This window comes from Balaenoptera physalus (assembly GCF_965194825.1).
Source record: "Balaenoptera physalus genome assembly, chromosome: 18".
NCBI lineage: Eukaryota > Metazoa > Chordata > Mammalia > Artiodactyla > Balaenopteridae > Balaenoptera > Balaenoptera physalus.
Genome location: NC_138899.1, coordinates 76,703,903 through 76,730,903, shown reverse-complemented (window position 1 = coordinate 76,730,903; position 27,001 = coordinate 76,703,903). Strand labels below are relative to the sequence as shown.

At 39.3% G+C, this 27,001-nt stretch overlaps 1 protein-coding gene across 7 annotated transcripts in view; it reads right to left on the bottom strand.

The window, feature by feature from the left end:
- The window catches only part of LNX2 (ligand of numb-protein X 2), an 89,435-nt gene that overhangs the window by 33,189 nt on the left and 29,245 nt on the right, over positions 1-27,001 (bottom strand). For all 7 annotated transcript variants that reach the window (XM_082435641.1, XM_082435638.1, XM_082435639.1 and 4 more), the window contains 3 exons: positions 13,125-13,646; positions 2,080-2,306; positions 724-923 (listed from right to left, as the gene is read on the bottom strand). In XM_082435641.1, the coding sequence (XP_082291767.1) occupies positions 724-923; positions 2,080-2,306; positions 13,125-13,531 (834 nt within the window). In that variant the 5' untranslated portion in view covers positions 13,532-13,646. The remainder of the gene's footprint in view (positions 1-723; positions 924-2,079; positions 2,307-13,124; positions 13,647-27,001) is intronic.

Below are 27,001 nucleotides of genomic sequence, written 5' to 3'. Positions count from 1 at the left end.
ATCATCTACACTTGTATGACTCAAATACCCAGGCCAGTAGCTGCAGAACTCCCATCCCATACAGAAGAATCCTCCCCTCCCCCTCCCCTCAGTCCCATGTGCCCTCTAAGAAAACAACACCTTGTCCCAAGCTAGTTCTTTTTGGGGAATAGCTATTTTTTCTTAAATATCATCTTCTGACAGAGAAGGAGAGGGTGGCACCAAGGGTTAATGAGTGGAGTGCACTAAGGAGCCGACAAGAGACGGCTATCGTTTCTGAATTCCAGCTTCAATCCCATGGTATAAATTGTAACTAACCAGCGCTGCACATTCTGTCTTTTCCATTTGGTAGTAATCAGTGTAGTAGAGGAAGATAAACTAGACAATGCAGGTGATGGGTGGATGAGAAAACTGGGCTTAGGATAAGAGGATGTCAGCATGGGTGGGATGGCCCCGAACTAGCCAGCCCTGCAGACCAGGCCGGGAAGAGCCCAGCTGGCCACAAGGGCCCAAGCACTGCAAGCAGAGTCACATGCGGGATTGGAAATGAAGTAGGGAGAAAAAATACATTCCGCGTACATGGCCAACAGGAGAAATTACAGATAAATTCTGACTTGTTTTGCATATAATGACAGTAAATCTAACCTATATACAACTCAAGTTCCACAGTACCACAACGTTCTGTATTAAACTTATGAATAAGAACAAAAGAACGCAAGTTAACACAGTAATTAAAACAGATACCTGAAGAATCTGGTCTCCAGCAAGGAGTCTCCCATCTCTGGCGATGATCCCATCCCGATAGACTTCCTGGATAACAATGTTAATCAGTGGCGTTTCATTGCCACCCACAATGCTAATTCCTAGCTGAATATAAGGATTAGACCGGTGAATTTCAATTGTGGTGATTTCGCCTTCTGGTAAGCTAAGTGGCTGCTGTGTGGCTGCCAAGTTAGAAATGAGAGAGAGAAATAGACGGAAAGAGAAACAGTTTATATTTTGGTTATCATCTTCAGGTAAATAAGTCATCTTACATTAGTAGATGGCAAAGAACTATGCAATACCGCTGGATAAGGAAAGCAGAATGACAAAAAATATCTGTTAAGATTATCTAAACATTTCTTCTCCCAAAGGTGATCAGTGAATTATCACAAATAGCCACTACGTATCAGATCACGAGGGGCGACACAGTGACCTGATGAAGCAATATTAAGAGAACGTCACCTCGACCTAACTGACGAGAGAAGGTTTGGTCGGTGGAACACGTGTAAATAATGCAAAGCAGCATAAAGACGACTCTGTGGCATGTGATCACCACGGGGTGAGAGAGGAGTCACAAAAGCTCTAAGAAGGGGTGGCTCTTGGAAAAGGGTTAGGGCTGGGGCAGGGAAAACTTGAATTTGTAGTAAAATTTGGAATTTGTTCAAGAAAAGTATATTTAAAAATAAATACCTAGGGCCAACCATCAAGACGTGCCCAAGATCCATGACTACAGGCCTTCTGTTCACTCCTAGTGGCTGTACAGTCAGATTCGTGGCGGCCACCAGAGCAGAGCAATAGTCACAGGCGTGGCCGTGGGGTCAGATATACACCCAGCCCTTCCCTGGCGGCACAAGCTGACCAATTCGTCCCTCAAGATTCAGGCCTCTCCTGTCACAAACCACCTCACAGCACCGTCAGTGGCATTTAGTCAGCTAACGGATGGGAAGGGTCTGGCACACGCGTGACACAGGCAGCACTTAATTTGCGGTATTATTTTTGTTGCTCTTGATGTTGTTGTTTTCTTAGTCAAGAAGCAACAAGCGTTTGCACACAAACACCCAGTAAGAAGCAGGTCAACAACCAGTGAATCATGGACTAAACAGGAGAGGGAGGGAAGGGTCACCTTCCTCAGAGTAAGTTCCGAGCTCTGCTTCTAAACTGCAAACTGTCAGACTTGTGCACTTAAAAGGGTGAGTTATGTGCTATGTGGATTATATCTCAAAATTAATTTTTTAAAGAGGAAAGAAAACGCATGTTGGGAGAGCAGCAGGGAGCGGTGGGGAGGAAGGCAACGCCCGGTTTGAGAAGAGGCGAGGAACACAGGCGGCGGACACGTACTGTCCCCGGCGGGGCTCTCCTCGAAGACGGGGTTGTCCAGGCCAGGCTCCTCCGTCCAGGCGGGAAGGGACACCGATGTCAGGGTTGGCCCTGAACAGTCCGCTTCGGGTGATAAAGTAGCTGGAAGATCTATGACCGTGGTTCCATTTTCATTCTCGATCTCCGTCTGAGTTTTACTAGTTTTCCGTCTCTCCAGGGCAACTCTCTGATGAGAAGCTCCAGGGCATCTAGAAAGAGAGCATCAGGTGGTTTCCAGATGATTTGAAAGGAAAAAAAAGTGATTAACAGTTTGTACCACAACAAAACAATGGCAATGGCTTCTATGCAAAAAGCACCTAGAAGTACCCACAAGCATTTCCACTAAAACGAAGTTCTTACCACTCCACGGAGCAAATTTAAAACAAGGCATTTGCATAAACATGTACTCAGGAACCTATTAGTACCAGAAATACATACACAGTGTGGTACACCAGTACAGATCCCCCTGCACTGTGAGAATCATCCTGAGGCTCTGATTTCATAACCCCTTTTACAGGTTAAATGGCTGGACCACAGGAGTGGCAACCAGCACCTTCCTCCACAAGCCCCCTGCGTCCTGCCTTAGACCCTGAGTACCCTGGCGCCTCTCTGCTCTCGCACCCAACACTGCACATCACCTGTTAGTGGGTGGAAATACATCTGAAGCTTTACCACTTGCAGGAAGGCACAGCAAAGGCTCACATTTATGACAGGCATGGGAGGAGAGGAAAACATATCTCCTGGTTTGTAAAAACAGAATTGCAACTGTGGAATTACAGATATGCTATGAAACTTGAAGAACATATTTCTAAGTACTGGGGAAACTTACATAAGCACCAAGAAATAAGGGCTGTTAACTTGCTTGTTTTTACTTACTTAGGCCAACAAAAGGGGCAGATATATGTTTGTTTAAACATTTAAAGAAAGTCTTTATACACAGATGTTAGAAGTGCTGCAAGGTGCCTGTTCTTTCCCACCTGACACCCCGACTGGACAAAGTGACGAATACTGCCCAGTTTGAGGAGCGGGTGGAAGAACCGGGGATCTGTACAGGAGCGCCAGGCACACGCTCCTAGACCCTGACACGACTCTCAGACCCCACCTACTCTCCTGTTGGGGTAAGAAGTTTAGGAAAGGGTGGGCAGGATGGGCGACAGTCTTGTGGCTAGGGCTGCAGACCTTCATTCAATAACAGTATTCTTAAAAATCTAAAATTTCAATCAAAATTAAGGACAGAATTCAATTAAAATTGAAAGCTATTCCTTAATGATAAGAGTAATAAAATTTCCCTCATGAACTGAAGATTTATTTTAGTTCCTGGATTTCAAGTTCTTGAAAAGGATCATTATGAAATTTCTTTATTCAACACTCTCTCCGGACATGCTTTCTCTTCACCTTGTTAAGAAGGGGGTCCACTTATTTTCTTCCAGGGAGTGTTTCTGCAAGGGCCTGGCAACTATGGTTGAAAATTATGTCACTGAAAAAATTACTTTTGTCAAGTAAGCATATTTAATTAGAAATGCATTTTAAAATATTTTATTCAACAAAAAATTGACACTAAAAACTGAATCAGAAAAAATACTTTTGACTAAGAAGACAGGTAATGATTTAGTTCTCAAAATATGTATCATACACAAGTATCTACACGGCCAATAGCTAGTCTTTAATGGAATAAAAGGACTAGGAACAGGAATTGAAGAGGAAATACAAACAATGTGAACACCTGGGAATTAGCCTAACAAACAACTAAAAAAATCCTACAAACTAAATAACCATAAAGGCTAAGATGTAGTTATTAAGCATGGAAAAACGAATTTAAAAAGCAAAACTTAAGATTGTTAGAGAGGTGAAGAAACAGGTATACTTAAGTTTCCAGTAGGGCAGCAAATTGTTAACAGGAATTAAAGATATTAAAAATGATACTATGTAAAAATATGGAAGAACAATCCTACCCAGGAATAGAGGAAGGTTACAGAGGGAACCTTCGGGAACACCCATGTTTAAACATGATGGAGCAGCTGAGTAGACTGAGATAGAACAACCAGACAACAGTGTCAACAAAGAAAAAGCGGCCAACTGTGCAAATGCCATAAAGGGGGCAAATAAGATAAGGGCCAAAGCACTGGTTTGATTTGGAAATTAAAAGGTCATGGTGACCTTAGAAAGAACACTTTCAGTGATGAGGGCAAAAGCCCAGACTGTAACACAAGCAGTTCTGTTAACAAAATACATGCATTCCACAAAACTGCACACCAAAACTTACAGAGCTTAGGCGGAAAGAGGACCGGGATAGACCATTCAACACTGGGGCATCTGGGGATGGAGAATGGCTGCTAATGGGTACAGGGCTTCTTTTGGGGGTGTTGAAATGTTCTAAAAATTAGATTGTGATGATGGTTACACAATTCTGTGAATATACTAAAAACCACTGAATTGTATACTTTAAAAATAGGTGAAGTTTATGGTAGGTAAAATATGTGTCAATAAAACTAATTTTTAAACAAAAGGTGAATAGGGAATGAGTAGATCAGAGCAGGCTTGGACAGAGAAAAGCTCCTGACCACAGACAGCCCACAGCCAGCATCCCTCAAATTCGTAAACATTTGGAACTGAAAGAGAAAGGAAGAAACCAGAATTTGCTGGGTGTCTAATCAGGGCCAGTCACTGTGTAGACTTTATGTACAGTACTTCACTGAATCCTCAAAACTGCTCTATCATCCCCATTTCACAAATGGGAAAGTTAGAACAACTCACTACGCCAGCATCACACAGCTATTAAGTTATGGAGCCAAGATTCAAGCCAACTCAGATCTGATTTAAAGGTGCCTGCTCTTCACACTGGATCATACTAAACTTATGGGGTTCTTTTCCTAGGCCTCAAGAAAACATAAACTGAATTTGTTCCACAAACTTGTAGCTAGAAACACAGTCATAGAATGTTAGAGTGAGAAAGGCTTTGGTGATCATGAAAACACAAACGGAAATCACAAACAGCAACAAAAACCTGTGCATCTTTTTAAATGGAGCATTTAACAATAACAACACAAACCGCAATTGGCATAGGGGGATATAACTGGGATCATTCCAGCAGGTAACTGAGTGTAGCAGGAGGCTAGTTAGGAGGCTATTACACATGATTAAAAGCAGCAGAAAAGAAGTGCCTGCACCACTGAATGAGATCAGGGTAGGCATGGGCTCAGACGATGCAGGTGGAAGTGGAGCCCTGAGACAGCGGGCTGCCCTTAACAAGGGCACTGGAGGCAGTGTGACCTGCCACAGGCTGAGGGCTGTGCCCCCCCAGGCAGGCTTCTCTACATGCAGGTGTGTCTTTACATTTTTCCTAAATAAAGCCCAAAGGCTCTTGCAGCAGCTACAGCCAAACTGAGGGACTTTTCCTTTCCTGCTGAAGGTTATAATTTCATTCCACTATTCTGGCTCTCCTTATGGAGGAAAATCACATATGAACTAGCTTGATTTATGGCATGGTGGCATCAGTCCCTGAATAACGATGATTCACATTAGGAAACACACAGTGTAACAGAGCACACTGTATTACTGGTAGCAGTACTAGGCTTAGTGGTGGTGGTGGCAGCAGTAATAGTAGAGGTAAAATCAAATGGGGCACAAGTGCCAACACAATGCCAGGTACTTAATGCAACTCAAAGAGCGTGAGCATCTTAGAACCAAGAAAAATGATAAATAGAGTTACGGATTACAATATGCAAACATCACCTTAAGTGATATCAGTGAAAATGTTAGATTAAGGGTATCTGAAAAGCCTCTCTTCCACAAAGCAATGCGAACACTGGCAAAAATTGTCAGAAAAATTTCTGAGCTCTGGAAATAAGCCAAGGTTCTGTAGCAATCCGGAGTGCATTTATTTGAGAAAAATGGCTGAGTCTTGGTAGACCAGTGAGCTCTGTAGCATTTGAACTTGCCCTATTCCCATCCCCACCTCCCCCAGTAGCCTGGGATAGCCATGGCCCACAATCACAGTGGAATCAGGAGTCTGGCAGCCACGGGAAGAGCAGACTGGAGCACCTGCAAAGCCCCATTTGTAGAGAACTGTCATTAACTGACCTGTTGGTTCCCTGGAAGACCTCACTCGCAAGGCTGTCTTTATCTGACCTGACCTGGGGCTCACCCAGTGCAAAGGCATTTGTTGGGGGGAAAAAAAAAAGGCAATTGTATAAGACTGTGGCTGCCTGAGGTAGACAAAAAGGCTAATCAAAAAGTTTAAAAGGAAAAGCTAGGGAATGAAATGTCTAGGGCTACATGCATGCACAAGAAAGAACTGAGAAGGCCCTAAACTCTCGCTCCTGGCTAACACGGAAGCTATGGGAAGGCAGGAAACGAAGGCTAAGGAGGAGCTGCTGACTGCCTGAGTGCTGAAGGTGTGCCCACCGTGCGCACAGAGCCCCTTGGGAAGAGTGGGAGATTCACTGGTTACAGGCATTTAAGAAATTCTCTGTTCAATCATCAGCTGATTAGAAAAATCACTGAACAAACAGTAACAAACAGCAATAACAAATCCTGAAGAGAAAGAAGAATCTGATTTCCAGAGTTGCGACATTATTTAAAATGTCCAGTGTTCAATACAAAATTAAGAGACATGCAAAGAAATAAGTAAGTATGGCCCATACATGGGAAAAAAAGGAGTTAACAGAAACTGTCCCTGAGGAAGCCCAGACATTGGCCTTACGAGACAATGACTTAAATCGAGTATTATAAATATGTTCAAAGAACAGAGGACTCCATGTCTAAAGAACTAAAGGAAAATATGAGAATGATATCTCACCAAATAAAAATACCAATAAAGAAATATACGTTATATTAAAGAGCCAAATAAACATTCTGGATTTAAAAATAAGTACAATAAGTACATTTATTATAAGTACAATAAATGAAATGAAGAATTCACTAGAAGAATTCACAGGAGATTTGAACAGGTAAAAGAAAGAATCAGTGAACTTAAAGGCAGCTCAACTGAGATTATCCAGTCTGAGGAATAGAAAGAAAAAGAATGAACAGAAAGGATAAAGCCTCTAGGTCCTGTGAGACACCATCAAGAGTATTAACATACGCAGAATGGGAGTCCCATAAGGAGACAGAGACATTAGGGCAGAAAGAATATTTGAAGCCATACTGACCAAAATCTTTTCAAGTTTGATGAATGCTGAAAACAGCAAGAGTGAAGTACCTCATCACAAAGAAGTGACCCTCAGCAAGACTGCCGCCTGACTTCTCTTCAGAAGCTATGGAGAACAGGAGGCTGTGGACAGCATATACTCAGAGTGCTGAAAAAAGACTGTCAACCAAGAGGTCTCTATCTAGCAAAACTATCCTTCAAAAACAGGAGAAATTAAGACATTCCCAGATACATGAAAACAAAGAGTCTGTTGCTAGCAGACTTGCCCTATAAGAAATACTAAAAGAAATCCTGTAGGCTGACATGAAAGGACCTTAGACAGTAACTCAAATCCACATAAAGAAATAAAGACCACTGGTAAAGGTAACTACATAGATAAATATAAGACAGCATTAAAGTGCTTTTTGGTTTATAACTGCTTTTTGGTCCTATTTTGTTTAAAAGACAACCCTGCGCAAAAAGCAATCATTATAATTCTGTTTAGATGGGCATGTAATGTGTAAAGATGTAATTTGTATAACAATAACAGCACAAAGGATGTGGAAAGGAATGAAGGTATATATGAGCTAATTTTGTGTGTACTGGTGAAATCAAGTCAGTATTAATCTGAACTAGACTGTTGAAAATTAATATGTTACTTGCAATCCCCAAGGCAACTACTAAGAAAATAATTCAAAAAATAGATATGAACAGAAATGACAAAGGAATTAAAATGGCATACTTGAAAATATCTATTTAACAAAAAAAGAAAAAAAGGGAAGAAATGGATTAACCTTTAGAGAAACAAAAAAGAAATGACATATGGAAACAAATAACAAAATGGCAGACATAAATTCTACCTTATCAGTAATTACATCAAATATAAATGAATTAAACACTCCAGTCAAAAGCCAGTGATTGGCAGAATGGATGAAAAAGACAAACAGGATCCAACTATATGCTGTCTACAAGAGACACATTTCAAAGACACCAATAGGTCAAAATTAAAAGGAGAGGAAAAAGATATACTATGCAAACATTAACATAAAGAGAGCTGAATGGGTATACTAATTTCAGACAAATAGACTTGAAGACAAAAATTGTTTCTAGGGACAAAGAACATTCTACCATAACGAAAAGGTTTGATTTACCACAAAACTATAACAATTATAAACATAAACACAATTAACAGCAGGCCCTCAAAGTACATGAAGCTAAAAATGACAGAATTAGAGGAAGAATAGACAATTCAAAACTAATAGTCTAAGCCTTCAATATCCCACTTTCAATAACGGATAGAACAACTAGACATAAGGACAAGAAAAGAGACTTTTAACAATATTATAAATCAACTAGACCTAACAGAAATCTATAGAACATTCCACCCATCAATAGCAGAACACGCATTCTTCTTGTGTACAAAATGGAGTATTTTCCAAGATAGACTGTGTGCTAGGCCATTAAAAAAAAGCCTCAGTAGTGACTTCCCTGGTGGTCCAGTGGTTAGGACTCTGTGCTTCCACTGCAGGGGGCCCGGGTTCCATCCCTGGTCTGGGAACTAAGAACCCGCATTCCGCTCGGCATGGCCAAAATCATTAATTAATTAATTAATATTTTTTAAAGCCTCAATAAAATTTAAAGTATTAAATTGTACACATGTTCTCCAATAACAATTAATTCAAAATGGATCAAAGACCCAAATGTAAGAGGTAAAAGCATAAAGGTCTTAGAAGGAAACATAGATGTAAAGCTTCATGACCTTGGATTAGGCAGTGGTTTTTTAGCTATGACACCAAAAGCACAAGCAAAGAAAAAAATAGATAAAGTGGACTTCATAAAAATTAAATTTGTTTGTCCTTCAAAGGGCACAGGAAAATGAAAAGACAACTGATAGAACAAGAAAAAATATTTGCAAATCATATATTTAATAAGGGCCAGAATATATAGACTGCTTACAACTTACAAAAAGACAAACACTCTATTTTAAAAATGGACTAATGATGTTAAGCATTTGTTCATGTGCTTACGGGCCATTTAAATATCTTCTTTGGAGAAATATCTATCCAAATCCTTTGACCACCTAAATTGGATTACTTGACTTTTTGTTGAGTTGTAGGAATTCTTCATATATTCTGGATACTAGACTCTTACCGGATACATGATTTACAAATATATATCTGCTTTTTACATTATATAGGAGAAAAAAATGCTGGTGAGAATGTGTCAAACACAAACTTCTCTCTAAGTTAAAATGTGAATTTGAAAGAGCAATCTTGTCTCAGCCTACCCTGACCCTTAAAGGCTTCAAAACCATTTGATGAACTAGAAAAGCTCTCAGCATAGAAAAAGACTTCTTTAAAGGTTTTCTCTATATTGTACAAACTTTTTAGAATACTGTTAAACTCTAAGTTTTAAGAGGAAAAGAAAAATGGTTCTGAATTTTGCCATAAACCAGGGCACAAATGCTCAATTTAACAACAACGCCAAAAAAAAATAACCCAAAATTATCACTTACAATTAGCGTAAGATGTTAGATTGCTGAGGATGAGGCAGGGATGAGGGGTAGAGAGGGAGGAGGAATGCTTTATAGTTGATGCTGCTTGGCAAAATTTCTGAAAGCAATTACTACAATGTTCCAGGAGTCATACAATATATAGAATATTTCTTAAGGGCTTTAGTTCTCCTTTCAAAGATGAGCACTTTCCCACATCTTTTAAAATTCTTCATTGTTTTCCTAACATATAATCAGTTAATAACTAGTCATTTTATTTTAAAACACAGTCATCTTTCATAAATGTTTTACTTTTAGCCATAGGAGAAAACGTCAGCTGTTCTCATACTGAAGCAGATTTCTTAAGTTCAGATAGGGAAGGTAATTTAAACTCAAAATTACCAGATTTAACAAACTATTCCTAATGCTGTATTTCTACTAATAATTAAAATAATCGTAATTCTGTGTCTCATGACATCATTCTTATTGCTAGTTTGTGTTGCTTTTACCTGGCTACAAATTTTTGTCCTCTTCCCACAAAGTAAAGCTTAGTTCCCCTCCCCTTGAATCTGGGCAGTTATGTGACTACAGCATAAGGGATGCTATGTGACTTGAAGGCTAGAGCATACAAGGCCATGCAGCTTCTTGCCTTATTTACTGGAACCCATGTAAGAACTTAAAATACCCTGAGGCCACTGTGCTGGAGAGGCCACCCATAGGCTCTCCCGTGGACAAGTCCTGGCTGAGCCCATGCCTCTAGTGGACCTCCATCAAGGTGCCAGACATGTGAACGAAGCTGCCGTCTTGGAAGTAAATTCTTCAGTTGCAATTGCTGCAGTCCTGGGCTTTCGTTCTTGCCAGCTGTGGCCCAGATTGGACAGAACAGAGATGAGCCAGCCCTGCTGTGCCCTGTCTGAATCCCTGACTCACAGAATCCGTGAGCAGAATCAAGCGCTCACTGTTTTATGTCACTGTATTTGGAGTGGTTGGTTTCTCAGCAACAGATAACCAGAACATACATTAACAATTAAATTGAACAAACATTAGATGAGTGTCAACTTTCTAATCTTTATAATCAATAGTCACTCTTAGCTGCTTACATCAAGCAAGTCACCTCACCTTTTCAAATCATTCACCTTTTTCAATGTATCTTTCACAACACAGGCCTAAGACACTTTGGAAATGATTAAATTAGTAGCTCAAATATTAATAAGCACACTTGGAAAATAGAACTTTCAACTGGACATAATTGCTTAGCTTTTATCAAACTATAAATGAAGGGATAGGCTGCAATTCCCAAGTTTTTATATCATCAACACAAACAGCTTGATAGAAAATACTACTGATACTTCGACTACATATTAAGTTCTTATATGTATTTTAGTTAAGTAAATATTCCTAAAATAATTGTGTAATTTTTATCTCACTGCTATCAAAATACTTAACTGAATTGAGACTTTGTTCACTTCCTATAATACCCCAAAACCGATGTTCATAAAAGAGTCACAAAAGAAACTTATCTCTGAAAAAGACTAGTTCTACTGAAAGAAATAGGAAGAGCCTAAAATCTTCTTCAACCTCAGCCACAACTAGGCCTGACCCAGATAGTAGATTCAGGAGTTTGGTGTCAATCTCCAGGAAGTCTCTGTTATCGTGTTCAGATTCTATGCCTGCTGCTGACCAAAGACACACAAAAACTTAAGACTCTTGCATTTTCAAAAGTCTATACATCTATCCTACTCTTTTTTCTTAGCTCTTATTTTTAGACAGTGCAGCTTAAGTTTAAGCAATTTCTCTATAAATCTTCACGTTTCTGACATTTTAATAACATCTCATTCTATCTCATAAATCTAAATGATTTCTAATGAGTACACTCACTTTATAACACTGATATTTAGGAACAGAATGAACACGTATACTCGCGTGTATATGAAACTTTTACTACCACATAACAGCAGAGAACATGATTCACCCTGGGTAAGGTCAGCATGGTATGTTAGAACGGTAAGCAGAAATACTGACGTTTAAGTCTAACCGTGCCATTACCTATCTCCAAATCTTTGTGACTCAGTTTCCTGATTCGTAAAGTGAGGGGATAAGATTAGATTCAATTCATGATTTCATGTGTGCGTATAATGACAAGCTGTTCTATACCAGACTTATACTATTATTTCTAAGTCCAATATATTGTGCTAAGCATTGTTTTTCACAGCAATCAAGATTACTGCAGATTTACACTGCACAAGTGGCTGACCTATAAAATTTAGAAATCAACACATTTATTTTGGTCATTTTATGTGATTCTATCTCCAAAAGAGATGAATTTTAACCCTTCTTAAGGGTAGAAACAATTTTAAAGATCAAGTCTTTTATCAAAGTCAAACGATAAAACTCACTAAACAATCAGCCAAATAGATTACTTAACCTTTTAAAGAGCTTTTGTCAGTAGAATAAAAATCCCCACTAAATGTTTTAAAGTTTCCAACCCCTAGTTCTTGTTCAGTCAAGTTCTTGAACACAGAATTTTACAAGATCTTAGCGAATAAAATCACAGATACAGGCAGACCTCATTTTATTGCACTTCCCTTTACTGCCCTTCACAGACTGCATTTTTTACAAATTGAAGGTTTGTGGCAACCCTGTGTGTCATCAGATGATGGTTAGCATTTCCAAGCAATAAAGTATTTTTCAATCAAGATATGTAAATTTTTAGACCTAATGCTATCGCACCCTTACTAGACTACAGTACAGCGTAAACAGAACTTTCATATGCACCGGGAAACCAAAAAATTCGTGTGACCTGCTGTACTGCGCTATTTGATATTCACTTTACTGCGGTGGTCTGGAACCGAACCTGCAACATCTCTGAGGTGTGCCTGTACCCATTTCCATGTTGCAACAATATTATAATTTTTAGCAGCTGCATGATATCCCGATGCACTGATGTACTATTGTATTTTTAACCCTTCCCCTACTGTTAAGTAGTCAGATTGACCCCAGTTCACTGAACTCTGCACAATGTTGCAGCAAACATCTTTATATACAATTTTCCCTTCTATTGGACTATTTCCTTAGGATAATAAGCTAGATAAGAGGATACTGACATTTACAGTTTTTGAAACAAACTGAGAAACTGCCTTGCAAAAAGAGTCTATCATTATATCCTGCTACCATGTGACTATAACAACCTCATATTGATAAGTGTAAAACGGTACTTCCTGACTGTAGTTTTTACATGCATGTTTTTGATAAATAATAATATTAAATGACGGTTGCATGCAACTTGTTTGTTGTATCTCCTGTGCGGGATTTGTCTGTTTACTTACTGATGCCTTGGCATTTGTATCGGGTTTATTTGTTTGAGCCACCTCTTTATAGCCTAGAGTCGCTTCTCTCTCTCTCTCTCACCTGTTTTTAAGATGTGCCTCCAGGTCGCAGCGCTGCACTACATCTTGGCACACTGAAGAGAACGGACATAAAACTAATAATTTGTCCAGAAGTTTATGAACTAGAATGCTAGACTTCTTACACAACTTAAAGTGGAGTCTCTTCCGGTCCAATGGACAGAAATCCTTCTCTTGCAGGAAGTTTCTGAGGCACTTGCAGCAGAAGGTATGTCCACAGGGGGTGTCTAGTGGCTGCAGCAGAGGCTGAAGGCAAATGTGGCAGACCAGGTCGTCATCCACTTCGTCCTGGTAATTGTATAAGTGGTTTTCTCGTGTCCAGTGCTGCTGGCCGCATTCAAAACACAGAGGATTGAAGGAGGAGGAGGAGGTCTGCTCCACAGGCACCATCTCATCGTTTGTCGTTCCCATTTTGAATCAACGGAAGCAGTTTCTGTATCTTCATACATTAGACTTCCATTAAAGGTTTGATTTCCTTTAAAAGACAGTGACGTATTTGACTAAAACCCAGGTCTGTTTTTCTAGACTAGACAAAACAAAACAAAACAACCAGAAAAGTAATTACTATCAATCAATATAGGCTAAAAGAATCAACATAATATTACTATGTTGACTTCTTTTTTAGTAAAAAATTAAAATTTACATCAGAGAATAAATTAGTCGTAAAAACATAAAAATGACATTAACTGATTTGCTTGTTGGCTAAGGATGACTTACCTTGCCAAGTTCTTGGTGAAAAAAGAACTTAGGATTAAAAGCGAAGATGTCATATTAATATGTGGTGTGACACAAGAAACAATTTGTTCTACTGACTGAAATCCCCCAATACTTCACTGCTTAATGGTAGTTTCAACGCCAGTTAATCTACGTAGTATGCTAATAATGCAATTTGAGGTATATAATGCAATACATTTGCATTTGCCATCCCAGTCATGGTTCCCTGCTTCTGACTGATGTTACACATTTATAGTGCCATCCCAAAGATTGTGTCTTTGAAATGTAGTCTCAAGGATAATTCAGTGTCTTAAAAAAATGACCTTTGCTCTATACTGTTTGGGAGAAACTGGATTTCAAAATATATATGTATGACTTGAATATTCTCTCTCTATAATACAGATTGCAGAAAGATAGATCTGCACAGCATATATAAATAACATCTCTGCAAACTCCACAAACTTCAATACTATTTTATGCCATTAAGAGAAAAAAACCCACTGATTCAATTTTAATATTAACTTTTAAAGGTGACAGGGTAATCTAAGACACATCTTTAGGCTTTATTCATATGTACATCAGGGTATTAAGAGTCAAGAGGATCCCTGAGCGCTGTTCTCGACTCTGGAAGACTCTTATTTAATTGAAGCTGTCTGTTCACAAAGCAATAACTTTGTCTTAGCTTATTCCTGTTGGGCTGACCCCGAAGATGAGTGTGAAGTACAGTGTGTGTGGGTGAAAACGGAGTTTTGGAATTGAACTCCTTGCCTATAAATGTTCCCTAAATAATTGTGTATATGAAACCTGTATAATAAAAAGAAGTATTCTCAATAAAAAAAAAAAGAAACCCACTATAATTCAATTAAACAGATAAGGCATGTTATAAATGTCCATCCCAGCTCACATTATTCCACACTCCCATTGCTTCTGGCTTACTCAGAGCAGCAGAGTGCACGTGTGTGTGTGTGTGTGCACGCGTGCGTGTGTGTGTGCGCACACATGCCTCCTCTAAGACACAGCCTGTTCCAGTTTGGTGCAGGGCTAGCAAGGAATGCTCCCCTCACATAACGGTTTCCATACCTCCTGCTGCTGCAGCACCAGGGGTTAAAAAATCACCTCCAAAGGCAGCAGCTATGTTCATTCTGAATACTTAGTCTCTGGTATGTGTCAAACACTGAACAGGGAGATAAGGGAGGTGGGGAGAGGACAGTTAAGAGAGCCCATTGTTGGGTCGTATGGTAGTTCTATTTTTAGCTTTTTAAGGAACCTCCATACTGTTCTCCATAGTGGCTGTATCAATTTATATTCCCGCCAACATTGCAAGAGCATTCCCTTTTCTCCACACCCTCTGCAGCATTTATTGTTTGTAGATTTTTTGATGATGGCCATTCTGACCGTGTGAGGTGATACCTCATTGTAGTTTTGATTTGCATTTCCCTGATAATTAGTGATGTTGAGCATCTTTTCATGTGCTTTTTGGCCATCTGTCTGTCTTTGAAGAAATGTCTATTTAGGTCTTCCACCCATTTTTTGCTTGGGTTGTTTGTTTTTTTGATACTGAGCTGCATGAGCTGTTTGTATATTTTAGAGATTAATCCCTTGTCAGTTGCTCTATTTGCAAACATTTTCTCCTGAAACTAACGCAACATCGTAAATCAACTATACTCCAATAAAAAAAATAAAAAAAAAAGAATGCCCATTGTGAAAACTCAATGAACTAAATATTCTAAGAAAGTTGTGCACCGGATGCTGTGTGAATGCAGAGAAAGAGGAGGAGAGCTGGCATCTAACTCAGTTTGGCTTTGTAGCCAGAAATACTTTCAAGAGGGGACACAACACGGCTGCTGGGCTGTGACAGGAAGCCCTGGCCAGAGAGGAACACGGACAAGGGCCTCTTCACGTCCTGAGTGTGCATGGCACATTCGGGAATGTGAGCCGGTGAAACATCTGAGGCAAGAAAATGAACTCAGAGCGGGGGGATTCTGAAACCGGGGTCCTGTACCAGATCAGAAAGGGCAGACACCATGTTAATGCTGCTAGCATTTGTTTCAGTGATAAAATTCTCTTCTGATCATATATATATATGTATATATATATTTGCTATTTTATTTACTTGGAGTATTTATCAGAAAAACAATATTAACATTTTAAGAGATTTAACAAGAACTGCCATGAATTATGAGGGGGTGGGACAAGATTCAGATGGCATGGCTGAGTCAGATAAACTGTGTTTTTAAAAACAACTTCATAAAATAGTAATAGCAGCTTGTGATCTAAACTACCAGTACAGCATTAAGACAGCAGACACTTCCTGTACTTTGTAACTCATGGGGATTACACTCTCTGAGCACCATAGCTTTTGTCAGTCCAAGGTATGTGAGATTATGGAGATAAACATCATTTACCTCAGGCAAATGGACCACTTCAATCTCTAGGTATTTTAATACAGAATGTCCACAGACTCTTGTTTCCTACTCAACTAGCAAGAAAATTCATATATCCCTTGCTCTTCTTTGTTTGTGATAGTATTTATCCTAATTTTTTTCTCAAGAATATACACTGCAATTCTGGCCTCCCACATAATGACTAAGGAAGCATTTCTCCTAAGACTATTATATTTTAGCTATTTTCTGAATCTCTAAATAATTTTGATTATTTTCCTATCACAAAATATTTTCATGAGGAAAAAGAACACGTTCCCATTTAAAATACCAAATAACAACCGCATTATCAACAGCCCCGAAATGCCTCTGTGTTACCATGACACAAACATTAAATGAAAATTTATCACGGGTAGATCACTAGCACGTGCATATAAATATTGATTAAACAGTTTCAAGACCATACAGTCTAAGTAGTTAAGAGCACACACCCTGGAGCCAGTCTGTGAGGGTTCAAGTCCTTGTTCAGTCACTTACCAGCCCTGTGGCCTGACTGAATTTCTCTGTGACTGTTTCCTCCTCACGTGTAAAGTGGGGGTAGTAACAGTGCCGATCTCAGAGGGGTGATACAGAGAATAAACAGGCACATTAACAGGTGCTGAATAAATGTTAGCTATTACTACTATTACTAAAGATAAAGAAACAAATGTTCAGACAGATTTTATGATTTGCCCAAAGCTGCACAACTTATAATTACTCAGTAAGAGAGAAGGAAGATAAATCCAGTTCTTTCTTTTTTTTTTTTTTTTTTTTAATTTTACACTTTATTTATTTTTGGCTGTGTTGGGGCTTCGTTTCTGTGCGAGGGCTTTCTCTAGTTGCGGCGAGCGGGGGCCACTCTTCATCGCGGTGCGCGGACCTCTCACTATCGCGGCCTCTCTTGTTGCGGAGCACAGGCTCCAGACAGGCAGGCTCAGTAGTTGCGGCTCACGGGCCTAGTTGCTCCGCGGCATGTGGGATCTTCCCAGACCATGGCTCGAACCCGTGTCTCCTGCATTGGCAGGCAGATTCTCAACCACTGCGCCACCAGGGAAGCCCCCAGTTCTTTCTTGTTTCAAAATAACCCGATAGTAAATTAAGTAATTATAGGAAAGAGGAACGGTGTTTCATGAAAGCCTGAGTGTATGGATTTTTTAAAGACGAAGGCAGCCTGCGCCTGTTTTCCAATCCCCAAGCCCACTCCTCTCCTCCCAGCTCCGGCAGGTGACTTGATTTCCACTTTGTGAGCAAGCCCACTCCTAACGGCTCACAAGGCTTCTTACACTACTGTCCCTCCCCCGAAGCTGTGAGCTCCTTAAGAGGTGGACCTCCAGCAGGGGAGAAGCTCAATAAATGCTGAATGACCAACTGGGTGACCAAAGTTAGGTGGCCAGAAATACATTCATGTATACAGGAGGATATACCCATGTTTAATTTTTTTTAAAATTTTTTAAATTTATTTATTTTATTTATTTATGGCTGTGTTGGGTCTTCGTTTCTGTGCAAAGGCTTTCTCTAATTGCGGCAAGTGGGGCCACTCTTCATCGCGGTGCGCGGGCCTCTCACTATCGCGGCCTCTCTTGTTGCGGAGCACAGGCTCCAGACGCGCAGGCTCAGTAATTGTGGCTCACGGGCCTAGTTGCTCCGCGGCATGTGGGATCCTCCCAGACCAGGGCTCGAACCCGTGTCCCCTGCATTGGCAGGCAGACTCTCAACCACTGCGCCACCAGGGAAGCCCTCATGTTTAATTTTGATTTCAGACATTCTATTAACACAATTTGAAATACTAAAATACAAGTTAAATAATAGTCTTAAATATTTTCCAAAATATAAAGATAAAATGTAGCATTATGTGTATCTTTACAAGCTATATTATCCGTGTAGCTAATATAACAGTAATATAACAGGAACAGTAAACAGATGGATGCTACCAAATCGGCTGGGAGGGAATTCCCTGGTGGTCCAGTGGTTAGGACTCTGCACTTTCACCACCGAGGGCCCGGGGTTCGATCCCTGATCTGGGGACTAAGATCCTCTGAGTCGCGTGGTGAAGCCAAAATAGATAGATAGATAGGTAAATAATCAGTTGTCTCATACTTTCTCTCATTTAAAAAATAAATAAATTGGCTGGGAATATTACAGCACATTTAAGATAACATCTTGAAAGATAATCAGTGCAGTGGAGAGGGAGTTGTAAGACTGTTTACTACCTAACTCCAGTTATGACTAACATGCTTGCTTTTCCTGCTCTATGAGACAAGACTATCCTGCTACATCTTGAAGACTCTCAGAAGGAGCTACTACGGTTTTTCACAGTTAATTTGCACACTCCCAAACTATGTTATTCAGATCATTTCTCTTAATGTTACTTTTGACTCAGGCTGAAAGAGTCCTCACTGGCCCTAAACTAGGAGATCCAGCCCCGGATAAAAGAAGATGAGCTAAGGGTTACCACCAAAGTATGGTTAGATGGGGATCATCTCTGGTTCCTCTGACACATCAGTGCTGAGTCTGAGGATACCTCTCCCCATGCATCCCAGCAAAATCCTACTCACGCCTTAAGTCTTAGCTCCACCTCCACCCCCTCTGTCAGATCCCATCAGCCTCCTTCCCGCTCCCGGTTCACCCCCTCTTTCCCGCTTCCGGTTCACCCCTTCTTTCCCTTCTGTTCCTGCTGCTTTTTACACACGCCTTCATCTCATCAATTACCACATTTGCGTGCTTGCTTATCTGTCTCCTTACCTCTTGGAGGTTACAGTAAAGACAGTTATCTTCTTTATTTCTTGTATTCCCAGGTCTTGGCACATATTGTGCAATTAAAAAAAAAAGTTCTCAGGCTCATACTGGAACCTGAAATGTATAAGAGTCCTGAGATGTATTATATAACTACGTAAATATACGAGAAAACCTTGCACATTAATTTGTGGCACTGCAAAGCAATCAACATACTGGACCCTGCCCTATGATTATAGACTAACTAGGAATAAGATATTACTTCCTTTAATCTTCAAAAGTCTGAGGGGAAAAAAAAGGGTTTTTTTTGTTTAATGATGTCAACACAAGAAAATTTTCTTATTGTATATGTTACATATCAGCTTTCATAGCTACCTTTGTATAAAGCAGTGGTTGTCAAACTTTTACATCTAAGGATCCCTTTATCCACCCTGGACAAGTTTGGCTGTTTCTTAAAAAAACAAAACAAAAAACAAAAAAAACTACCATACAATCCAGCAACTGCACTCCCCGGCATTTATCCCAAAGAAATAAAAACGTTCGCACAAAAACCGGTACAGCTTTATTTGCAATGGCCTCAAACCAGAAACAACCCAACTGTCCTTCAACAAGTGAACAGTTAAACAAATGATGGCACATCCACACCACACGGCTCAGCAATAAAAAAGAACGAACTACTGATGTGCACACCAGCCTGGGTGGACCTCAAAGAATTATGCTGAGCAAGAAAGCCGATCCTAAAAGGTTGCATATTATATTTTCCATGTATATAACATTCTTGAAATGACAATGCAATTAAGTAAATTAATTAAAATGTTTATTTATTTGTTAATAAAAGATAAACCCATTACATGTTAACATTTTTATGAAAAATAACCTTTTTCAAAATAAAAATATATATAGTGCGGAGAGAAGCATTGTTGATGTAGAATGTATTTTCCAAATCTGGAGTCTCAAATCTGTTTCTGCTTTCAACCTTTTGTGAGATCACATGTCAAGTTTCCTCTGGAAAACTCTACTTAACACTCATGAGAGAATGAGGGTGAAAAGGGTAGGTAAAGTCTTAGTGTTACTGGGAAAATAATTTTGACCTTGTGGACCCAATGAAAACACAGGGTCCTGGGTCACCCGTGGACAAGTAGTACAGAGCACTGAAGGGTTCTGACACCCCTCTTCCACAAGAAGAAGTACCAGTCAGTAACCAACAAGACTTTTAAAAAAGACAAAAACTGAAAAAGGCAAAATGTGGAGGTGAGCGCATACTGGAAGAATCTGTCTTTCCTGGAATGAAGCTCTTTCTCCAGAAGTTCCTTCTCCCACTGAAGAAGCATATCTGGATATTACACTGTATAGGAATATTAAGCATATTAAATGAGACCCTTACATAAATTCTATTCTTAAATTAATCAAAACTTATTTCCTATTGCATGTCATGAGGAAAATGATCAAATACCAGTTTTCCAACAATTCCACATCTATTATTTATAATTCTCTCACTGTCTACATAAAAGTGTAATTCAGCACACTTAGCAATTTGTCTCCTATTCCTTTTTATCAAGTAGAAATATCTGAAAAACCATTTAAAAATTCTTAAGATGCTACTTGTAGTTAGATGTACCCTATTTAATAATCTAGAAAATTAGTAAGCTAAGCAAAAAACTGCTAGAAGCTATGAAACTTAGGCTCTGAGCTCCATGCCAGCTGGGTAACTAGGTCACTACACAATTCATTTTCATTCACCACATGTTTATCCAGTGTCTACGAGGTGCTGGTATTATATAGATATTCTGGTGCCTAGGCTTCCTGTCTACACACTATCAGCTTTGCTTAAATAGTAATAAACCACACATCATACACACACACACAGTTTAAATCTAGCTCCAAAATTCTCATGATTTTATATCTTTTTATACACAATAAAATATTTACTGATATGTTATATTTACGTTTTAGTCCTGACATTTGTTATTGTTTTTTGATAACTTTAATAATCTCCTAAATATTTTATAAAAAGGAGGTTAAATTGTGGCTGGCAGAGAATTTACAAATTTCAAATGTCCTTCTACTTTAGTTTTTCTAATTTTGAACCACTCATCTATGATGAAAACTTTTTTTTTTTTAAATGCAAAAACCAAAGTGGATTACCTACCCAATTCCTGCAGGCTCAGAGAGTTATACTTCTAAAAATAATACTAAATTATGTTACCGTATAGTAATTTAAAAATAGAATTGATGGGGCTTCCCTGGTGGCGCAGTGGTTGAGAATCTGCCTGCCAATGCAGGGCACATGGGTTCGAGCCCTGGTCTGGGAAGATCCCACATGCCGCAGAGCAACTGGACCCGTGAGCCACAACTACTGAGCCTGCGCGTCTGGAGCCTGTGCTCCGCAACAAGAGAGGCCGCGATAGTGAGAGTGAGAGGCCTGCGCACCGCGATGAAGAGTGGCCCCCGCTCGCCGCAACTGGAGAAAGCCCTCGCACAGAAACGAAGACCCAACACAGCCAAAAATAAATAAATAAATAAATTTAAAAATGGTCCACATCAAGAAAATCTTAAAAAAAAAAAAAAAAAGAAACGAAGACCCCAACACAGCCAAAAATAAATAAATTAAAAAAAAAAACAAACCCAGAATTGATATAAAACTATTTCAAAAAGGAAATACACCATATGGAATGCTAAACATTTCCATACAGCTCAATACCCAGACAGACCTCCACCAATAAGAAAAGGCTTCTGTGGGAAGGAGTCTTCCAGGAAGGACACACTCCCACAGCACGTGACCTCTTCTCAGCAGCACTCCTCACCAGCCAGCCGAGATGGGGCAATTTCTAACATCTTAAAGAATGTCACAAATTCATAAGAGTTGCACAATACATTAACAATGCTGGGTGGGTTGTGAGGGGAAGTAGTTTTCATTGGTTTAGTTTTATTGCATGCCATGTTCACCTGCTGGATATAATTTTAATACTTCTTTATATGACATTCAAAGGCAAGGGTTCTGATTTAAATAAATAATCTGTTTTCTTCTAAAGGATGAAACCTTTCAAACATTTAACTTCTTGCACAGTAAATTTACAAAACATTTGTTTTCAAGAGATTGATAAATTCTTATTTTCAAGGTCTTTTCAATTTCTAGTTTCTATAACTGTGGATCAAAATCCCTCTGCTAACTCCCAGTTATCCAAGGAAGTAAAGGGCATCAAAAAGAGCACTGGCCGTGGGTTCAAAATTTGGCTCTGCCACGCACTCACTAGCAATGTGACACCATAACGCGGCATAGCAATTAGAAGTTTATAAATCTCAATTTCCTCATGTTAGAAATAGTATCTTGCTTATGGCACAGGATTACTATGAAGCTAAAAATGTTACACTGCCAGAAAAACCTCTTACAAACCACAAGGCATTAAAACACAAACTTACGACTAGATTAATTACTGTAAAGGACGATGTAGATAAGAACAGACAGCTGCGCTAATCGGTGGCCCGAGCTCCTTTCACGAGACTGGTCACGGGAGGCCTGTGTCTGATTCTTGGCTCTGAGACCAGCAACCAGCTCAGCCCTTCCCCACTCTAGACTCCACTCTCTGAACCTACAGACCAGTGGGCCAAACCAGATAAACTCTAAAGTTACTTATAGACCCCCAATTCCATGATTCTAGAAATGTGCTTTGAGCACACATTTTTTCCCCCAAAACAGAACAAACATTTTTCTTTACTATTATCCAGCATTGTATTAACTATAAAAATGATCTACATCCAAAGCTTATCAGGAGAGGTTTTTGTGTGTTTCTTTTTTGTTTTTTGATTTTGTTCATTTGTTTGATCTTCATAGTACTGGACACTCTTTTAAGTTCCCGACCTGAAAATTTCTCTTTTTGCAGACAAGTGTATGGACAAGAGAGGAGGGCTAGATATATAACTGAACATCTCCATATTTTTATTACGGTGGGACAACGTACGATACTATAGTGCTATAAGACAAAAATTACTTTTCTTACTGGTTCTCCTAAAGTGCTATTTAGGAGATGCTGCTGCATCTATTTGAAGGACTAATATGGTTAGTTTGTCTGCTTTGTTTTAAAGGCAAGCATAGGTAATTGTCAGTAGTATAAACAGATGTTTTAGATGGCAGATTTTGCTACAGACTCAAACTTACATTTTTCCATTCAAGAAACATCTAAAGCTACAGAAAAAGAACAAACTTTTCAGTCTTACTTCCTTCAATAACTGCAAAGAAATCAGCAGGACACTGCTACTCTGTGATCAAGCCCACACAAAATAAATGAAGTGGAACTAAACCACAGTCAGGAAAGGTTTTATGGTGGTGGTATTACTAATAATTAAGATTCCCAGAATTCATTATCTTAACTATCAGTAAGGTATAAGAAATTTAAATGCTGCAGCTTTCCAAGCTAATTAGGGACACCGATAATTAAAAGAACAGGTATTATTTAAGATGCTCAATTTGTCCCAGTTATAATTTAATGTATATAAAAATGATCAGCTCAAGAATGACTCTGGACCAGACTCAAAGGACCATCACCGAATGGCCAGACCTTGTGCTTTCTCAAGACCAGCCTAACAGGCAACAGTGTCAGGGGTAGGGACCAAAGCCTTGTTAGCCTTGGTATTTATCCAGAATGATTCTAGTGTGTTGCCAGAGGTCCTTCTAATTTATTAAAAATGAGTTGTTTGAGTTAAATACAGTTCTAATACTGAGAAAAATTAAAAGAGAAATCCTCATATAATGTAACTCATTATCCAGATTCAGATACATCACAGATAAAACAACCCTTTAAAATATAAATGCCTATGTTACATGACAGGAAATAAAATGTACTATAAAGCCAGAAATTATAAGGGGCTGTACTATGTTAAATCATTAGGATGATCAACAATGTACCCTAAATTATATTAGTTTCCCATGTTTCAGAAACTGAGTCAAACAAAATCCCAGGTTTTACATGTTATGTAGTTATTACCTGCCTTTTTAACATTTCCACTAGGAAACTTTTACAAACAAAATATTCAAGAGCAAACTAATTACTCATCTCCCTAACCTTCAAACCTGACCTCCTTTTCAATCTCCTATCCTCCCTCTTTTCCATCCATCCATCCGTCTGTGTTACTGAGAATCTCCTATGTGCCAGGCACTGTTCTAGGGCTAGGAGTTCAGCCCTGAACAAAACCAAAAATCTCTCCCCTCGTGAAGCTTACATTCTGGGGGAGAAGATAGACGACACACACACAAAATAAATAAAATACTGGGAGGTTAGCTTTTTAAATAGGGTGATCAGGGGAAAACGCACTATCAAGGTGGCACTTGAGTTAACGCCAAAAGGACATAACTAGAAATCCACACGGTTATTTGGTGTAAAATGTTTATTATAGACAAATTAAATAATAAGTATAAAGGCCCTGAGCTGACAACGTGCCTGGTATGTTCAATGAACAGTCAGGAGGCCCGTGTGGATGAAATGAAAAAGCAGAGAGAAGGAAATGGATCAGACCAGTAACGGGGGCTAACTAATAAACCCTATAGAACTTTGGCGTTTACTCTGTGTAAGAATCCTAACAGGATCGCTCTGGCTGCTACACTGAGAATAATCTTAAGGGGTCAAAGGCAGAAGCAATCAAGAGCCTACTGAAATATTATAAGCAAGAGATGATGGTGGATTGAACCAGGGTGGACACAGTTGAGATAGTGACTCAATTCTGCATCTATTTTGAAGGCAGACTGGTATGATTTGCTGATGAATAAAATCTGTGCACGGGCTGCTGGTGGTGGGAGAAGCCAAGGACGACACCAAGGTTTTTAGTCTGAATTAGAAAGATAGAATTAATATATTTGAGGTGTGATAGTCTGTAAGAGAGTAGGTTTAATGGGTACGGCCAAGTTCAAACAGGTTATATTTGAAATGCCTATTAGACGTCTAAGTAGACACACGGAGTAGGCAGGCAGCTAAGTATACAAGTCCAGTTCAAGGGAGAGGACTGGGCTGATGATATAAATTCAGGAAGCACTGGTGTATAGAATAGAAAGCCATTCGATTGGGAAAGATCACCAAAGGAGAGTGGATGAGTGTAAGTAGAAGAGAAGTGGGCTGAGGACTGGGCCTTGGGGCATTTCAATATTACAAGGTCTGGGAGATAAGGAGGAACCAAACTGAGCAGGAGTGGTCAGCATGCAAGAAGCAGATCAGGAGAGTGTGGTGTGGAAAAACCAAATACAGAAAGTATTTCAACGAGGAGGGAATGATTAGCTGTGTCAGATCCGGCAGGCAAGTGAAATAAGATTAGGACTGAGAATTAAGCATTGGATTTAGCAACACGACACTCACCAGTGACCTTGACACAGAGTTTTGGTGGACTGGTGAGAGCAAATGCTTCCTGGGAAAGAGTTCAGGAGACAGGAATTAGAGCATGAACAATTCTTTTGAGAAATTATGCAATATGGGAAGGGGGAAATTTTGTATTCTGGGAGGAATTGAGACTCTAATAGTGATCCCCCCAACATTTAACAAAGGCAAAGATGTACAAGTTTATCATTTGCATCTATACACATCCTTAATTCCTTTCTTCTTGCGTCAGACCTCTCCCTCTGCTGTCTCAAGGCTAATTTCTCCTCCACCTGGGCTCAATATTCCATTCCTTTGGCAACCTTTGTCATTTATCTCATCTTTCTTTAACCTCTAACCTTTTCCCTTCCGCATAAAAAAGTTCATGTTTCAACAACAATGAAAACAAAATATTCTCCTACAGTTGTTACCCTTTCCCCCACCTTCATTTCACCTCCAATATTTCTGAAATATAAGACCATGCTTGCAGTCTCCGATTCCTGACCAAAAGGGCTTCTTTCTACCTCTACCAGCCACTGAGCCTGGTTCTACTGTGGTCATGGTCGTCGTGACTGGCTGCCAAATCTAATGGTCACGTCTCAGTTCCAAACCCTGCTTGATCTCTCTGCAACGTCACTGACTCCTCTTGCCTTGAAACTACTTTGCTCCCTTGCCTTAATTATACCACTCTGCTCTGGTTCTCATACTATTTACCACTCTTTTGTGATAGCTGTCCAATTTTTTCCTTTAGGCAAACTCTAAAAAATTTAAATTGTTGGGCCAAGTGAAAAGAAGTCTTCTGATTCACTTCATTAAACTGCTCTCCAAAACGGTGAACAAAATTTTGATTCCTACTAGCAATGCTAGTATGCTAACTTCTCCCAAACTGTTCTAATCCTGGTTAATTTTATTCTTTTTAAATATTTATAAATCTGACAGTTGAAAATACAAAAATAACATCTCATTTTTTCTTTAATTTGCATCTCTTTGGTTCTAGCTAAATTAAATTTATGATTATTATCCTTACTCCTGTGAAGTGCCTCTAGATCCTTGGCCTCACTTTTTTCCTACTGAATAGTAGTGTTTTTCTTAATTGATATGAACTTAATATATTATGATAACAATCCTTTATCACATTATTATAATTACTTTTCCTCCTGTTTGCCTTTTAATTGTCTACTGGCATAAAGAAGTTGTCAATTTTCATGTAATTGAATACATTCATTTTCCCTTTAAAAATTCTTCCACTACTCTTATCCCCTCCTCCATAACAAGATGAGATGAAGATTTGCCTCTGTATTCTTCATTTGCATAGTTTTAAAAAAAAATGATTACACTCTATTCTGACTGGAATGCAGTATGAGAATAGATCTTTCTCTCCTAGTAGTTAATAATTGTCCTAATTCCAGTACATCTAACTCACACTTATGAGTGTAATGACAAAAACCATGTCATTACTGCCCTCTAAATGATCCTATTACTGTAGTTGCTAATGGCCCTTCTATACTCCCCGTATGCTATAACTAGAGCCAGAGAATCCTGTGTCTCTCTCACCCTGAGCCTCATTTTCCACACCCGGTCACCAGGTTCCTATTGATTCTACCTCAGGAATATGTTACTTATGCCTCCTCTTTCCTCTTTCCTCTCTCCCTACCACTACTCCGTTATTTATTACA